Source organism: Tamandua tetradactyla, chromosome 8 (assembly GCF_023851605.1).
Source record: "Tamandua tetradactyla isolate mTamTet1 chromosome 8, mTamTet1.pri, whole genome shotgun sequence".
Lineage (NCBI taxonomy): Eukaryota > Metazoa > Chordata > Mammalia > Pilosa > Myrmecophagidae > Tamandua > Tamandua tetradactyla.
In genome coordinates, this window is record NC_135334.1 from 61,360,462 (window position 1) to 61,377,041 (window position 16,580).

The 16,580-nt window shown below is 37.0% G+C and overlaps 1 protein-coding gene across 4 annotated transcripts in view; it reads right to left on the reverse strand.

Moving 5' to 3' along the window:
• Positions 1-223: 223 nt before the first annotated feature.
• The window catches only part of ANKRD42 (ankyrin repeat domain 42), a 98,797-nt gene continuing 82,440 nt past the window's right edge, over positions 224-16,580 (reverse strand). For 2 of the 4 annotated variants that reach the window (XM_077113429.1, XM_077113428.1), the window contains 3 exons: positions 14,975-15,101; positions 12,060-12,204; positions 224-336 (listed from right to left, as the gene is read on the reverse strand). In XM_077113429.1, coding sequence (XP_076969544.1) covers positions 247-336; positions 12,060-12,204; positions 14,975-15,101 — 362 coding nt within the window. In that variant the 3' untranslated portion in view covers positions 224-246. Of the gene's footprint in view, positions 337-12,059; positions 12,205-14,951; positions 15,102-16,580 lie in introns of those variants that run through there. The other 2 variants (XM_077113430.1, XM_077113431.1) reach the window with 2 other exon arrangements.

Consider the following 16,580-nt stretch of genomic DNA (forward strand, 5'->3'; position numbering starts at 1 on the left):
AATTACTCATAAAAGTCTATTTTAACTTTTTGATAGGCCTACAAAGATATATAAAAGGTATATTAGGAAGGAGGAAGGCACAACAACTGAGTCCATGTAATTTTTTAAATCACTGAAACATATTTATGTCTTAAGAATTGGAATAACAGAATAATTCTGAGAAGACTTTGTATAGACTCACATTTATATAAATTTTTAAAATGAAAGAGAAAAATCAAACAAATTTATTTAAAGTTATTTTACTGTTTAGTACCTTCTCACAAATACTCCCCCAGAAGATATTTTTTTCTTCATTTGCCTCTTCTTTTTGCTTGATTCACAAGAAGAGTCATCATCCTACAACAAAGGAAGAGAGCCCAATAGAATTTCTGTTAGCATACATTTTCATCTTTCTACATTACCTGTTCCAAAAGAAAAAAAATTAACCATGCTAATATTTCAACTACGGGTAAAATTTCTTTAAGGGTTTTGTGTAAAGTCCCAAATCTGAAGTACCAGTGTATGAATCATAAGACTGGGAGGATCCTTGAGATATCATCAACTCCTATTACTACTTAATATATACCCAAAAGATAACACATTATTTCCTCTTCTATCATGTTCTAACATTTGATAACATATTATTAACTGAAACGCAGAAAATGTTAGTATGTCCACCTTTGGATTCTTTGCAAGCCTCACAGTTCTATGAATCACATGGCCTGCCTCCACCATTCCATCATCTGTGACCCCAAAGGACAATGTCCATCCCTCTATTGTTCTTGTCTCAGTTTCTACTTTGTGCCTTATCCCCGCACACTGTCTCTAAATATTTCTCTTCCATCATGGTATTCCCAGGACCCAGCACAGAATGATCATTTAATAAATACTATGGTAAGGAGCAAGGAAGGATGAGGGACAAAAGGGATACTCATTAGCTATTAAACATCTCTGAAGAATTCTCCCACTAAGAAAATATCCTGTGCACAGGCAGGACAGTCTGAACACCAGGTCCCTAACAACAGCACAAGGCACGTTTCAGTGGGGATAGCTCATGGCTAAAGTTAATATTCCCCAGGACGTTCTGCCCACATTTGCTTTAATAAGCTCAAGTCAGCTTAATTCACATAGTAATGTGAGAATATGGCAGTAAGCTGCCATCAACCCAACACCTCCTGGAAAAAGAGAACCATACATCTATTGCCTCCCCCTCCCTTGTTATAAACTTGAAAAAGGATTATATGGAGAAATTTCTAACCCTCTTCTACAGTGGTAAGGCACTGATGGGTAGAGTGATACTGATGGTCTCTTGCCTTATAAAAGCATATCAGCGAACCTCTTACTACGTACTTAGAATATTGCAAGGACTGTTCTTCATATCTTACATATCTATATCTCTTTTACTATAACAAGGTAAGGTGGGTAGCGTTGCCAACATTTTATAGATGAGAGAACGGAAGTTAAAGGGGTTAAACAATTTCCCCAAGGTCACAAAATAAATAGTGACAGGATTCAAATGCAGATCATTTGTGATATCAAAGTTCATTTTCTTATAACCAGTCCTCAATCCTGTCTTAAAGCAAAAAATATATATATAAACATATGCTCAATTATTCAGTTCCTACAATTGAACTGTACACTGTAAATACTGAATAATATATAATTGTAGAAGTAATCAGGAAAAACTCCTGGTTCACACTCAGAAGTCTGCAGTGAAAGCAGATAAAAAAGAAAGTGCTTAATTTGTGGCCCCCATGCCCAGGTTTAGGAGTCCCTCAATATCATTCATGGAATGATGGCTGCAAAGAAGTCCATGAAAAAAAAGAAAACAAAACCACTAGAGTAGGACAGGATTTTAACCTTATCCAACTGGGATGAAACTAAAGAAAGGACAAAGAAAAAGAGTTAGCTACTTGTAAAACCCAGCCAATTTTTTGGTGCATTAATAATTAATAATGCAGGTTGGAGCCAAGATGGTGGCTTAGTGAGGAACAGGATTTAATTCATCCTCCAGGGCAGCTCATACATAGCCAGAAACAGTACAGAACTGCTGGAGCCACATCAGTGACTGGACACACAGTGTATCCCAGTCTGGACCATCTGGAATGGCTGTGAGCCCACCCAGAACTGTGAGTTCCCCCAGCCGCAGCTGCCCCTCCCCCACAGGCTGCTTCCCAGAGGGGAAAGAAAGAGACTTTACTAGCAGAAGGGGCTGAGTGCAACCAAGCTCCAATTATGGAATTAATTAACAAATTCTGACTATTAAAAAATAGGCCCCCAGCTCAGCTGAACCTCAAGTAAAAGCTGAGGTTGCTGGTTTTTGTCCCAGTACAGAGGGGGCAGGGCTCACAGAAAAAGGAAAAAGAAAAAAGCAATTTTGTTTTGGATCAGACAGCATAAAATACTTGAAAGGGTCTGGGCCCTGAAGGAAAGGAGGGGGCGCACAGGACCTGGAGATACACAGAGCAATGTACAAACATAAGGTCTTCATTGGCAAACCTGAGGTAAGGGGGTCATACTCTGAAAAGGATTTTTTTTTTCATTTCTTTTCTGTGGCTGTGTGTCTACGGCTTGACTACTCTTTGGATACAACTGCAGGGCTTCCCAGGCTCCAATGCCCCAGGCATGGGCAAAATTAAGCTTGTTTGAGAGTCTGTCTGCAGGCTGTGCCTTCCCCAGGAGAGGTGTAGGGCCCAACTCAGGTAGAATCCCTCCCTCAAGGAGTTCAGACCCCAGGGTCTGGAAAACTGAAGCAATTAAAGCCAGCCTACAACCTTTCCTGTGACTCAACCACACCTCCAGCAGGGAGAGTCTGCTGAAGTTAAAGGTACCACGTCACCTTATGCTGGTGGAACCCACAGGCAGACAAGTGCCATATACCAGGCAGGATAGGGAAAACACAGAGTCAATAGGTTTCAAGGGAAACTCTTTCATCCTGCTAGGTCTCACCCTCAGGGAAAACTGAATCAAGTGACTTCTTCCTCCTGAGAGGAGGCCAGTTTGATCTGGGAAAATCTGACTGGGGTCTATAATACCTAAGCAGACCCTCCTAAGGGGAAAAAAAGGCACCACACAGGCAGGGCCAGAAACAAGAAAACAAGAACTGAAAAATTCTGATCTGTTAAACAAAACCTAAACTAGAGGTCTAGAATAAGGTGAATTGAGTGTCAAAGAACAGATAGACAACAAAATCATCCAGCAAGAAAATCCTAAGTAAAAAAGTGAAAACAATCTCCAGGATAAACTAATTAAGGTAATTAAATGCTTAGATGCCACCAAAAATAATGAATCATACTGGGAAAATTGAAGATATGGCCCAAAGGAAAAAAACCAACAACTCAAATGAGATACAGGAATTGAATCAATTAATTCAAAATATTCAAACAGACATGGAAAACCTCATCAAAAATCAAATCAATGAATTGAGAGAGGCTATAAAGAAAGCAAAGAACGAATAAAAAGAAGAAATTGAAAGTCTGAAAAAACAAATCACAAAACTTATGGGAATGAAAGCACAGTAGAAGAAATGAAAAAAAAATGGAAACCTACAATGTTAGATTTCAACAGGCAGAAGATAGGATTAGTGAACTAGAGGACAGGATATCTAAAATCTGATAAGCAAAAGAAAATACAGGGAAAAGAATGGAAAAATATGAGCAGGGACTCAGGAAATTGAATGACAACATGAAGTACATGAATACATGTGTTCTGGGTGACACATCTACCATTAATAGTTGAAGACTTCAATTCCCTGCTGTCATCAATGAACAGAACATCTAGACAGAGGATCAATAAAGAAACAGAGAATTTGAATAATACAATAAATGAGCTAGACGTAACAGACATTTATAGAACATTACACCCCACAAAAGCAGGATAGACCTTTTTCTCAAGTGCTCAGGGATCATTCTCAAGGATAGACCATATGCGGGTCACAAAGCAAGTCTCAATAAATCTTAAAAGATTGAAATCATACAAAACACTTTCTGAGGTCATGAAGGAATGAAGCTGGAAATCAATAATAGGCAGAGGTCCAGAAAATTCAAAAATATGTGGAGGTTCAAAAACACACTTTTAAACAACCAGTGGGTCAAGGAAGAAATTACAAGAGAAATCAGTAAATATCTCAAGGCAAATGAAAATGTAAACACAACATATCAAAATTTATGGGATACAGCAAAGGCAGTGCCAACAGGGAGATTTATTGTCCTAAATGCCTATATCAAAAAAGAAGAAAGAGCAAAACTGGAGGAATTAACTGTCCACTTGGAAGAACTAAAGAAGGAACACCAAACTAACCCTAAAGCAAGCAAAAGGAAAGAAATAACAAAGATTAGAGCAGAAATAAATGAAATTGAGAACATGAAAACAATCGAGAAAAATCAATAAAACCAGAAGTTGGTTCTATGAGAAAATCAATAAGATCGATAGACCCTTAGTGAGGTTGACAAAAAGAAGAGAGAGGATGCAAATAAATAAACTCAGAAATGGAAGAGGAGACATAACCACTGATTCTGCAGAAATAAAGGAGGTAACGAAAGGATACTATGAACAATTTTATACTAATAAACTACACAAATGTAGATGAAATGGACAACTTCCTAGAAAGGCATGAACAACCAACATTAACTCGAGAAGAAATAGATGACCTCAATAAACCAGTCACAAGTAAAAAAACTGAATTAGTCATTAAGAAGCTCCTCAAAAAGAAAAGTCCAGGACCAGATGGCTTCACATGTGAATTCTACCAAACACTCAAGAACAAATTAGTACCAATCCTGCTCAAACTTTTCAAAAATTTGAAGAGGAGGGAAGGCTACCTAACTCATTTTAAGAAGCCAACATAACCCTCATACCAAATATATTACAAGAAAAGAAAACTACAGACCAATCTTTCTAATGAATATAGATGCAAAAATCCTTAACAAAATTCTTGCAAATTGAATCCAGCACCACATTAAAATAATTATACACCATGACCAAGTAGGATTCATCCCAGGTATAAAAGGATGGTTCAACATAAGAAAATCAATTAATGTAGAACACCATTTCAACAAATCAAAGCAGAAAAACCACACTGTCATCTCTATTGATGCAGAAAAGGCATTTGACAAAATTCAACATCTGTTCTCACTGAAAATACTTCAAAGGATAAGAATAGAAGGGAACTTCCTCAACATGATAAAGGGAATACATACATGAAAAACCCACAGGTAACATCAACCTCAATTGAGAAAAACTGAAAGCTTTCCCCCTCAGATCAGCAGCAAGACAAGGGATGTCCACTACATTGTTATTCAACACTGTCTTCGAAGTTCTAGCCAGAGCAATTAGACAAGAAAAAGAAATACAAGGCATCAAAATTGGAAAGGAAGAAGTAAAACTCTCACTGTTTGCAGATGATATGATACTGTATATTGAAAACCCTGAAAAATCCACAGCAAAACTACTAGAGCTAATAAATGAGTACAGCAAAGTGGCAGGTTACAAGATCAACCCTCAAAAATCTACAGTGTTTCTACACACTATCAATGAATAATCTGAGGGGGAAATCAAGGAAAACATTCCATTTACAATTGCAACAAAAAGAATAAAATATTTAGAAATAAATTTTGTCCCGAAGGGATGAGACAGAGGCCACATGCTCGCTGCAGAGATAAAGCAAAGCTGTCTCTGTGGGAATAGACATCTGATGTCCTGAAAAGACTAACGCGTTGCAAAGCTGCTTGAGTCTGGGGAGGTAGGAGGCCTTGGGAAACATGTGTAACTTTTGACTCATCTGGACACAAGGAAGCAGACAGTTCAGCCTGTGCTTCTGCTTTCACCATTCTATAGTTACACATTTGTTACTTTCTTTACACACAGCCCTATAAAATAAACAGCACTGAACATCTTTGGGTCTTTGAGTCTCCATTAGAGCTCAGAGTCCCACCTGCTCCCAGCTTTAATTACATCTTTGTCTTTTGTCTTTCTTTCTGAATTCCCCATTGCCTCCCTTCAGTCCCAACACTGAGCCATGCTGGTTGCAGCAAATTTAACCAAGGATACAAAAGACCTATACAAAGAAAACTACAAGAAATTGCTAAAAGAAACCACAGAAGATCTAAATAAAGGGAAAGGCATACCATGTCCATAGATTGGAAGACTAAATATGGTTAAGATGTCAATTGTACCTAAATTGATTTACAGATTCAATGCAATAACAATTAAAATCCCAAAAACTTACTTTTCAGAAATAGAAAAACCAATAACTAAATTTATATGGAAGAGAAGAGTGCCCTGAATAGTAAGAATATCCTGAGAAAGTAAAATGAAGTCAGAGGTCTCACACTACCTGACTTTAAGGCATATTACAAAGCTAGGATGATCAAAACAGCATGGTACTGGCATAAAGATAGATATACTGACCAATGGAATTAAATAGATTGCTCAGATGTAGACCCTTTCATCTATGGACAATTGACCCTTGATAAGGCAGTCAAGCCAATTCACCTGGAACAGAACAGCCTCTTCAATAAATGGTACTTAGAGGAAAGGATATTCACATGCAAAAGAATGAAAGAGGATCCATATCTCACACAAAACTAGCTCAAAATGGATCAAAGACCTAAACATTAGATCTAAGACCATAAAACTTCTAGAAGAAAATGTAGGGAAATATCTTATAAATCCTACAATAGGAGGCAGTTTCCTAGATCTCACACCCAAAGCACAAACATTAAAGAAAGAAAGAAAGAAATGAGAACTCCTAAAATTAAACACTTTTGTGCATCAAAGAACTTTGGTAAGAAAGTAAAAAGACAGCCTACACAATGGGAGACAATATTTGGAAACGACAAATCAGATAAAAGTGTAGTGTTCAGAATATGTAAAGAGATTGTTCAACTCAACAACAAAAAGGCAAACAACCCAATTACAAAATAGGCAAAAGACATGAACAGACACTTCTCAGAAGAAGAAATACAAACGGCCAAAAGGCACATGAAAAGATGCTCAACTTTCCTGGCTATTACGGAAATGCAAATCAAAACTACAATGAGATATCTTACACTCACCAGAATGGCTATCATCAATAAAACAGAAAATGACAAATGCTAGAGAGGATGTGGAGAAAGAGACACACTTATCCACTGTTGGTGGGAGTGTAAAATGGTACAACCGCTGTGTACCTGCAGTTTCTCAGGAAGTTAACTATACAATTGCCATATGATCCGGCAATACCATTGCTAGGTATCTACTCAGAGGACATGAGGGCAAGGACACAAATGGACATTTGCACACCAATGTTTATAGCAGCATTATTTACAATTGCCAAGAGATGGAAACAGCCCAAATGTCCATCAATAGATGAGTGGCTAAACAAGCTGTGGTATATACATATGATGGAATATTATGCAGCTGTAAGACAGAAAGCTATGAAGTATGTAACAACATGGATGGACCTTGAGGACATTATTCTGAGTGAGATTAGCCAGAAACAAAAGGACAAATACTGTATGGTCTCACTGATATGAACTAACATTAGTGAATGAACTTGGAGAATTTCAGCTAAGAACAGAGACCATCAGGAGATAGAAATAGGGTAGATATTGGGTAATTGGAGCTGAAGGGTTGCAGATTGTGCAACAGGACTGATTGTAAAAATTCAGAGATGGATAGCACAACACTACCTAACTGTAATACAATAATGTTAGTACACTGAATGAAGCTGAATGTGAGAATGGTAGAGGGAGGAGGAACAGAGGCACAAATAAAATCAGAAAGAAAGAGACGATAAAATCGACTAAGATGCATAATCTCAGAATGCCTAGGGTGCCAATGATAGTGACCAAATGCACAAATTAAAAAATGTTTTTGTATGAGAAAGAACAAAGGAATGTCAATATTGCAGGGTGTTGAAAACAGATGGTAAATCATATTTTAAAATTTTAACTTATGTGTGAGACTAAAACAAAAATGTTTATTTGGTACAAAATTTATAATTTGACTAGTGCATTTCCTAATGTAACTTATGTGGACAGTTTAATTGAACACCATAAGTACATGGAACTTGAGTAGGGCATGAGATTTTGTAGGTTTGTCCAGAATGATGCCTCGATATATCACACAGTGATTTGAACAGTGAATAAAAAAAGTATTTGCAAAGTCTCCTTGGGGGAATGGCGAGGAAGAGGGAAAATTCAACTTCCCCATGTGGAGAATTCCTGATATTCTCACAAGCAGTGGGGACAACCAAAGGAATACGCCAAGCCCTCAATCTTGGATTTGTTCATATGAAACTTATCCCCGCAAAGGATAGGGTAAGCCTACTTAAAATTAGGCCTAAGAGTCACCCCCAGAGAACCTCTTTTGTTGCTCAGATGTGGCCTTTCTCAGCCAGCACAACAAGCAAACTCACTGCGCTCCCCCTCTCTACGTGGAACATGATTCCCAGGGCTATAAACCTTCCTGGCAATGTGAGACAGGAATCCTAGAATGAGCTGGGACTCAGCATAAAGGGATTGAGAAAACCTTCTCGACCAAAAGGGGGAAGAGAGAAATGAGACAAAATAAAGTATCAATGGCTGAGAGATTTCAAACAGAGTCAAGAGGTTATTCTGGCGGATTAAAAATAAATAAATAATAGGGGGAACAAATGTTAAAATAAATGTAGTAGATTGAAATGCTAGTGGTCAATGAAAGAGAGTGGGAAGGGGTATAGAAAAAAATAGGGGAAACAAAGGCTAAAACATTCGGTAGATGGAAATACCAGCAATCAATGAGAGGAAGAGGTAAGGGGTATGGTATGCATGAGTTTTTTTCTTTTTATTTCTTTTTCTGAATTGATGCAAATGTTCTAAGAAATGATCACGGTGATGAATTTACAACTATGTGATGATATTGTGAGTTACTGATTATATACCAGGAATGAAATGATCATATGGTAAGAATGTTCGTGCTTGTATGTTATGTTTAAAAAAATTTTTTAATAAAAAAATAATAATAATTAGTGACACAGTATTGATTTTTCTTTGCCTTTTTTTTTTTTGCTAACTCCTAGGAAGTTTTGAAGGTTACAAATATCCTAGAAATCATGGTTACATATCAAAGCTCTACTAACATCAGTTATGTAACTTGTTCTAGCAAACCAAGTCTTACCACAGAATTGTTTCAAAAGAAAACATGTGCTTGGCACTTTACAAGCCCCCAGCAAGTGCTGTCTGAAGGTTCAAGACTTTTCAAATCCTATTTTTCTGCATTTGGGGAACATATTTACAAACACTACTAATTTTGTTAAGCTTCTTATCATAACATATAGCAAGGAGTACATTTCTAATGTGTTTTCTCTTAAACTCAGGAAAACTATATACTGAGATACCAAATATTACAAATCATGATGCTTAGCCCACCAAAAGCAATTCTAAATGTAAATGCAATCTATTAGAAACAATCCTGTGTGAAAATGTATATATTTCAAATGTAACCCGTAGTCTCTGTTCTGAAAAAATTTACAGGCTTGCTGAAGAGAGTATTCTAGATATGAAACTGTTGATACAGATTATATTTCTATAAATTATTCCTTGGGTATAAGGAATTATTATTTTTTTTAATTCCACACAGTTTCATGAAGTTCTAGACAGCCTATGAAACTAATAAGAGAAAGACTCCATCTTCTGGAGAACCTACAGTTGATTACTAGAACAGACTCTTCTTAACAAAACAAAAAAAGAAGAATCTGAGGCTCAGAGATGTTAAGTAACCTGTCTCAATTCACACAGCTGATAATGGTGGAATCAATATTCAATTTCTAGTCTTTTGACTACAGAGTCTTGGCTATTTTCACCATTCCCTGCTGGATATATGAATCTGGAATTCAGAATCTAACACTGGAATACAGAAAAAAAAAAGCTTAAAGTCACAAAAAGTTGAAATGGAAGAAGCAAGCTCAAAAGAAACTGATCTGAGAAACAGATACAAAAAGCAAGCAGGTGAGAATAAAAAGAGTGAAAATGAAGGCGAAACCCCAAGCAGTACGTGTATTTCGGAGCCTCTGGTCTCAGTAGAACAAGCAGACAGTGCATGAAAGAAGCACTGACCCTCTCTCCCTTCTGCAAGTGGAGATGGCTATGATGTGCCTTTGTGTCTTTGTGGACAGCTCATCTTGACACAGTGCAGGGATTCAGGTACATTCCATTTTATTTCCTTTCATTGGGAAGTTATTTTCTTTAGCATCATAGATGAATTAATTCTGTTCAGGTCCGTATCACCACAAGTCTGATCCATAATAAAAATTTCCTGGAGGCCCTCTGACTACAGTCTCTCATCTTCTCCTGCATCCTGATGTCAATCTTCCTAGAATTATTTCATATTTTGCTCAAAACCATTCACTGGACCCTGTTATCTGTTACATCGTTAGCCTTATATATTATATATAATAGCCTTCCTTTTTATTTTATACAAACTATCCATTAACCTCTTTAAAAAGATACTTAAAATTATTAAAATAATGTGTGTACTTGTAAAATGTTAAAAGCAAGGCAGATATTCCTCCTTACACTAAGTTCCATTCTCCAGAGGATGCTACTGTTAACAGTTTGGTACATAACACTAGACAAAATTCTAATATACAAACATGTATCTGCATTTCTGTTCCCATATGTAGACTTTCTCAGTTTCTCTAGGTTTTGGTATCTTGCCAGTGTTTAATTTTTCAAGGGATATGATGAATTATAACAATGAATCCCTTCTTTTCATTTTTGTACATTCTTCTTGTGCTTCTTGCAGCCTTCTAGGAAACTAGGTTCAGAGGGGCAGCCTGTGCAGTCCCACATGATGTTGTGTACAATACTAAAGAACAACACTATCTACCAACTACAGAATTACACTCCAAATCTATGACCACCCCACCTTGTGGCAGGAATTCTGCTGACTCTCAATGTTCACCTGAAAAGGAGAAATATATAATTTGCTACCTAAATAGGACAGTCTTTGGGGAGTCACCTAAGCTGCAAACCTTCTTTTGAGGTGTTCCAAACTGTCTGTCTCCCTGGAAATTATTTGTCTTTTACCTATTTAAAAATTCTCTTTTCTTGCTTAGAAGCATCTGCACCCAGGCTTAGGTCTGATTTCACACTCCACAGTTCAGCATCCCTCAAACTTGACCCTCTACTAGCAACGTGCAAGTTTTCAAGAAAGCTGATTCAAGAGCCCTGTACTTTGGGCCTAACATTCTTTGCTGTTCTGCTTTAGGTTTTACTCAACTTTTACAAATAAGCAAATGTTACCAGCCTTGAGAGGCTTCAATATTGCTTATTTTCTCTTATACAAAAGATTCTTTCTATCCATTTGTACTTTTTGTGACTTTAAGTATTTTTTGTATTCCAGAGTTAAATTCTGAATTCCAGACTCATAATTTCAGCAGGGAATGGTGAAAACAGTTAAGGCTCTGGAGTCAAAAAACTAGAGATTGAATACTGATTCTACCATGACCAGCTGTGTGAATTTTTCTCTGAGCCTCGGAGTCCTCATATGTTAAATGGCGGCAGATCAAATGGCATGCAATAAAATGTGAAAGAACTTTGTAAAGTACAACACAAATGGCAGTTTTTATTCATCTCATTAGTAATCTAAGCAAAGGATGCTCTGACAACTGCTACTCTTTCAACTTCCTCACTTTTCTACTCTCTTAAAAACTGTTTGCTGGAAGAGCTAAAGCTTTTTGAAATGGACTCTATTCAAAGTCTTTTTACTGATAATTTAGAATATTAAAATATACATACTCTCTAGCTGTTTTCAAAATTCTTACTGATTAATTGTAAAAAATATTTTCTCCTTATATGGCACAATAATAAGAATATTAAAACTGCACAAGACTGTTCTAGCCCTGGCTAGAAAACACACACTTTTAATCCTAATAGCAGCTCTGGAAAATATAAATTATTATTATCTCCAATTTACAATTGAAGCATAGGGAGGTTAAATGACATGCTCAAGCCACAAAGAATTATAGCCAGAATTCAAACCTAAATAGTCTAGGCCACAGCTTGTACTCTTCTATATTACTTTTCAAAAAAGATAAATGTGTTAAGAAGGACACTAACCAAAGTCATCAAGTTGGGGACCTGAATCTTCTGCAGTGCCCCCCTGAGTTGATCCACCTCTGCTCGATACTCATCCAGCTGGCATTCTAATTTTTCTCTACGCAGTCTTTCATACTCCAGCTGTTCATGCAGTTCTTTGATGGTCCTGTCAAAATAATTTTTTTTCAATCAATCTCCAATATCAACTAGCAATTATTTTTGGTAATAGTGAAAAGCCTCCATGCATTATATTTAAGGCAAATTAAACAAATAAATCATTTATTCAACAAAATGTATTGAGTGCCAAGCACAGGCCAGCAATGGCCTAGACATTGGGGTACAGTAGTGAACAAAACAGACCAAAATCTGTCCTCAAGGAGTTGACATTAGTCGTGGAAGAAGACAGAGACAATAAGCAAAATAAATAAATAATAAATAAGTATATGGTATGCTAGCAGTTGGTAAGTGCTAAGGGGAGGAAAAAATAAACCCAGAAAGAAGGATATAAAATGTTGCAGAATTGGGGTTTAACAATAATCAGTGGCCAGGGAAGGCCTTCATGAGAAGGGAGCTTCTGAGCAGAGTTCTGTAGGAAAAGGAAAAAGAAACATAAGGGAAAAAAGCATTCTGAACAGAGGAAATAGCAAATGCAAAGGCCCTAAGGCAGAAGTATGCCTGGTGGGTAGGAAGATAACTAGCAGCCCATATGGCTGGAGTAGTTTTGAGAATGAAAGGGAGAAAAAAGGGGAGAGATACCAAAGGGCCAGAATAAGTAGGGCCATTTAAGTCATAGTTAAGACTTTAGCTTTTATTCTGAACGAAATGGGAAACCAGTGGAGGTTTGCACAAATAGCCTGATGTGACTTAAGTTCTAACATTATTACTCTAGGTGCTGTATTGAGATGAGAGTAGATTGCAAGGTATGAGGACAGGGTACGAAGGCCAGGACAGGAAGCTGGAAACCTGTTAGCAGGCTGCTAAAAAAAAATGTAGATAACAGATGTTATGATTTGAATCATAGTTTGTATGTGGGTTTTTTGGGTGGGGGGAGTTATGTTGCTGTTTTTACTATGTATAGCTAGATGATAAGAGAAATAGACTTCCCAAGATATGCTGAGTTGAGGGCCAGGTCCCAAGAAGGACAATCTAAAAGTACAGTGGTAACTCTGGTACAGAAGAAAATGGGTTAAGGTTGGGGGTAGAAAAGAGAAGTATCAATTGTGGAAGCCTAGAAATTCAGCATATAAAGAAAAATCATCCTCAGAACAGAGTAATACAACTATGTTTTATTGTACTGTGAGTTTGATTTAACTAATGAAACAAAATCAAGGGACATCCCTCAAACCAATACTTATCAAAATTTTCTTTACAACCAGATCTAAGATCGGTTTTGCCCCCAAAAGGAAAATGTCTTAAAATGCACTCAAAACAAAATGGAGAACAAACGCTAGAGAAGATTTAAAGGTTACTCAGGGTACAATTTAGAAGAAATACTTGAGTTTCAGCTGAAATAAAGCTATGCTATTGCACAAAGGCTAAATCAAACTTTAAAATTAAAAATAAAAAAAACCATTTATTTTCAGAAATCACTTACATCAATAGTATTGCCACTTCACAATGATAGGCTATTCTGTAACCGTCAGTGTTAAAGACTATTAAAATCTTATAAGAGCTTAAACAGAAGGCTGGAGTCACATAGACTCAGGCTCAAATGCAGGCTCCATCCCCTTCACTACTGTGACTTCAGGCAATTTACTTAACCTCTCTATGCTTTGGTTTCTAATCTGCACAGTGAGAATAATAATACCTCATAGAGTTGTGAAAATTACACAAATTAATGTCTGTAAGGGCCTTACCTAGGATATAACTGTTGTACCATGAAGCACTTTTCTATATTACAATGGATCTGAGAACTTTCAGGTGGGCATTTTAGGCAAAGGTCAATACTGAAAATATTCTACATCTCCAAACACTTTAAGCAAACAGAGGCAGTGGGTAGCTAGCTACCTATACAATTTGATTTATGAGATACAAAGAGGATCTACTCACTAAAAAAAAAAAAAAGTCTACCTCAACTTTTTAGTGTTCCAAATCCCATTAAGAGATAAAAGATTTCTGCTTAATGCTTTATCTCCTGTTCAAATTTCCAAATATCCACTGAAGGACAACACATCAGTCCTTATCTAGGATTTAGACTTAAGATGTTAAACATCTAAATATGTTTACCAAACCTCTTTTTGAGGGTAAATTCAGAAAGGGTTGGAGGAAAGAAACCAGATTTTAAGAGCTTGAGGCAAAGAGGTATAACCAAAGAAAAGGACAAGGAAAGCAGAAAATGGGGAAGAAAATATATGTGCAGTGCTCCTTACAGATCCATGTTTTGATTAAACCACAAGTCTCCTGTCATGTCTTCCTCTGTTCCCACTCAACACTGAAAAGCATATTGGGAAACAGACTGATAGGCAGTGGGAGGAAGGAAGCACTAGGCATCCTCTATTCCAGCAACCATTAATTAATTAAGGAAAATGGTACCAAAGATGCAGAGAGCCAAATTAGGATACAGGAGTTGAAAGGTAAGGGCAGTTATACAACTGTTCTCTGTGCCTGGACCCCAGAGCATTTTCTGTTAGGTATACTTAAAAAAAGGAACACAGATTCCTTTATTATTGGGTCTCAGATCCGTAAGTAAGCAATCTAATCTGATGTAGATGTTCCCCATGTTGGGGAGAAGCACAAAGTAGCTGTGGTCTCAAAAACATCTTAACTCCTCAATCTGAGGGCTTAGGAAAAAAACAAGAGAGAACATAATACCCTTTGAAAGGAATGTAAGGATGAGTTGCTAGTCAACAAACTCTCTCATGGCATTTACAGAGTTCACACTCTCCCCTAAAAACAAAACAAAACAAAACAAACCATTAAAGTTTTGAGGACATTACTTTTCAGATTCAAGTTGCTCTTTCTTCTGCTTGAGATCTTCATCTGTTATCCCTCCCAAGTGCTTATAGTTGCTCTCAGCAATTTCCAGGAGGTGCCTCAATTCTACAATTTTCTTATAAGCTCTCACTGCAAGACAGAGTTGAACAGGAACCTAGTTTAGAGAGCTAAAGGCTCATGTGCTCACATGGTGCTAGTCTACAGAGGCATATTATTCCTTCAAAGTCAGAAACTGTACATTTTGGGAAGGAGGTTAGGGAAGAGGGACACATGCACAGAAGGAGAAATACCAGTAACAGAATGTGGGATAAACAGTAATGGGATGATACTTAAATAGAGGATTCTTCCCTTTTAATTGAAAATTTTATCACATTGTAATGACTATTAATACTATGAATAAGAAGTTTTAAAGAGGACTAGTAGTGTTTTAGGATTAGTGGTATATTACAGGACCATGTATAATCTACTGCATGTCCAAAAATTAGAAAAACTGAAATATGCTTGAATTATTTAAAATAAAGCAGAATTAATACCCCCTAAATTTTGTGATTAGTTACTTTTAATATCTATGCAAGAGGATACTGAGAAGGAAGCATGTTGGGAGCTGCTTTTAGCTAGTCTCCAATTATCAAAATTCTGATTATTCCATATTTTATGGCAGTGGTTCTCAACCTGGGGTGATCTCCCCCAGGGGGCACTGGCCAATATTTGTAGACATTTTCCTTGTGACAACTGGGAGGATGGGGAGAGATGTGTGCTACCGGCATTTAGTAGGTAGAGGCTAGGAATGCTATTAAACATCCCATAATGCACAAGACAGTCCCCACAAAACAGAAATATCTGATCCAAAATGTCAGTAGTATATAAGTTGAGAAAGCCTGCTCTATGCGGCCAGTTTAGTAAATCACAGCTTCTTTTCTGTGATACTTACCACTTTGATTTATCTAACAATAGGTTAGGGCTGCAGTTTCCAACTCAGACTATTCATAGAATCAACTGGGGTGCCCACCCCAGACCTACAAGTTCACCTATCTGTATTTTGTAAAACTCCTCTTACAATTCTAATGGGCAAACGGGTTGCAAATCACCATAACTACTAGCAGGCAAGATGGTAGAAGGAATAAAAAAACAAATCGCATGAATAAAGTCTGAAAGAACTGTGGCTCTTTAGCTTGTATAAGAATTTCTTTAATATGCAAGACTATATTTTAAAAGAACTCATCTAAGGGGTCCTCAGAGGTAAAAACAAGGAATAGTCAAGATTAGCTCAAGGATGATTGAGTGGCCACAAGAAGGAATGAAGTTGTGAGGCATGCAGCTAGGTGAATGAACCTTAAGGACTGTGTTGTTAAATGAAATGTCAGAAACAAAAAAGATAAATATTATCATGCCTCACTCATATGAACTAAATACCTATAACATAAAAACTCAGTGAATTGAAGTCAAGAGCATGGGTTATCAGGTTGGGACCTATTGTAAAGGGTCCTAAATTGTAAGCTCTTGCAGCAATCACATATACTCAGGAGTTGTAACTGTTATTTCTAAATTTTGAGATACTGAGCTGCTTGTATATAACCTGGCTGTTCCCAGAAGCTTCGGATATTTATT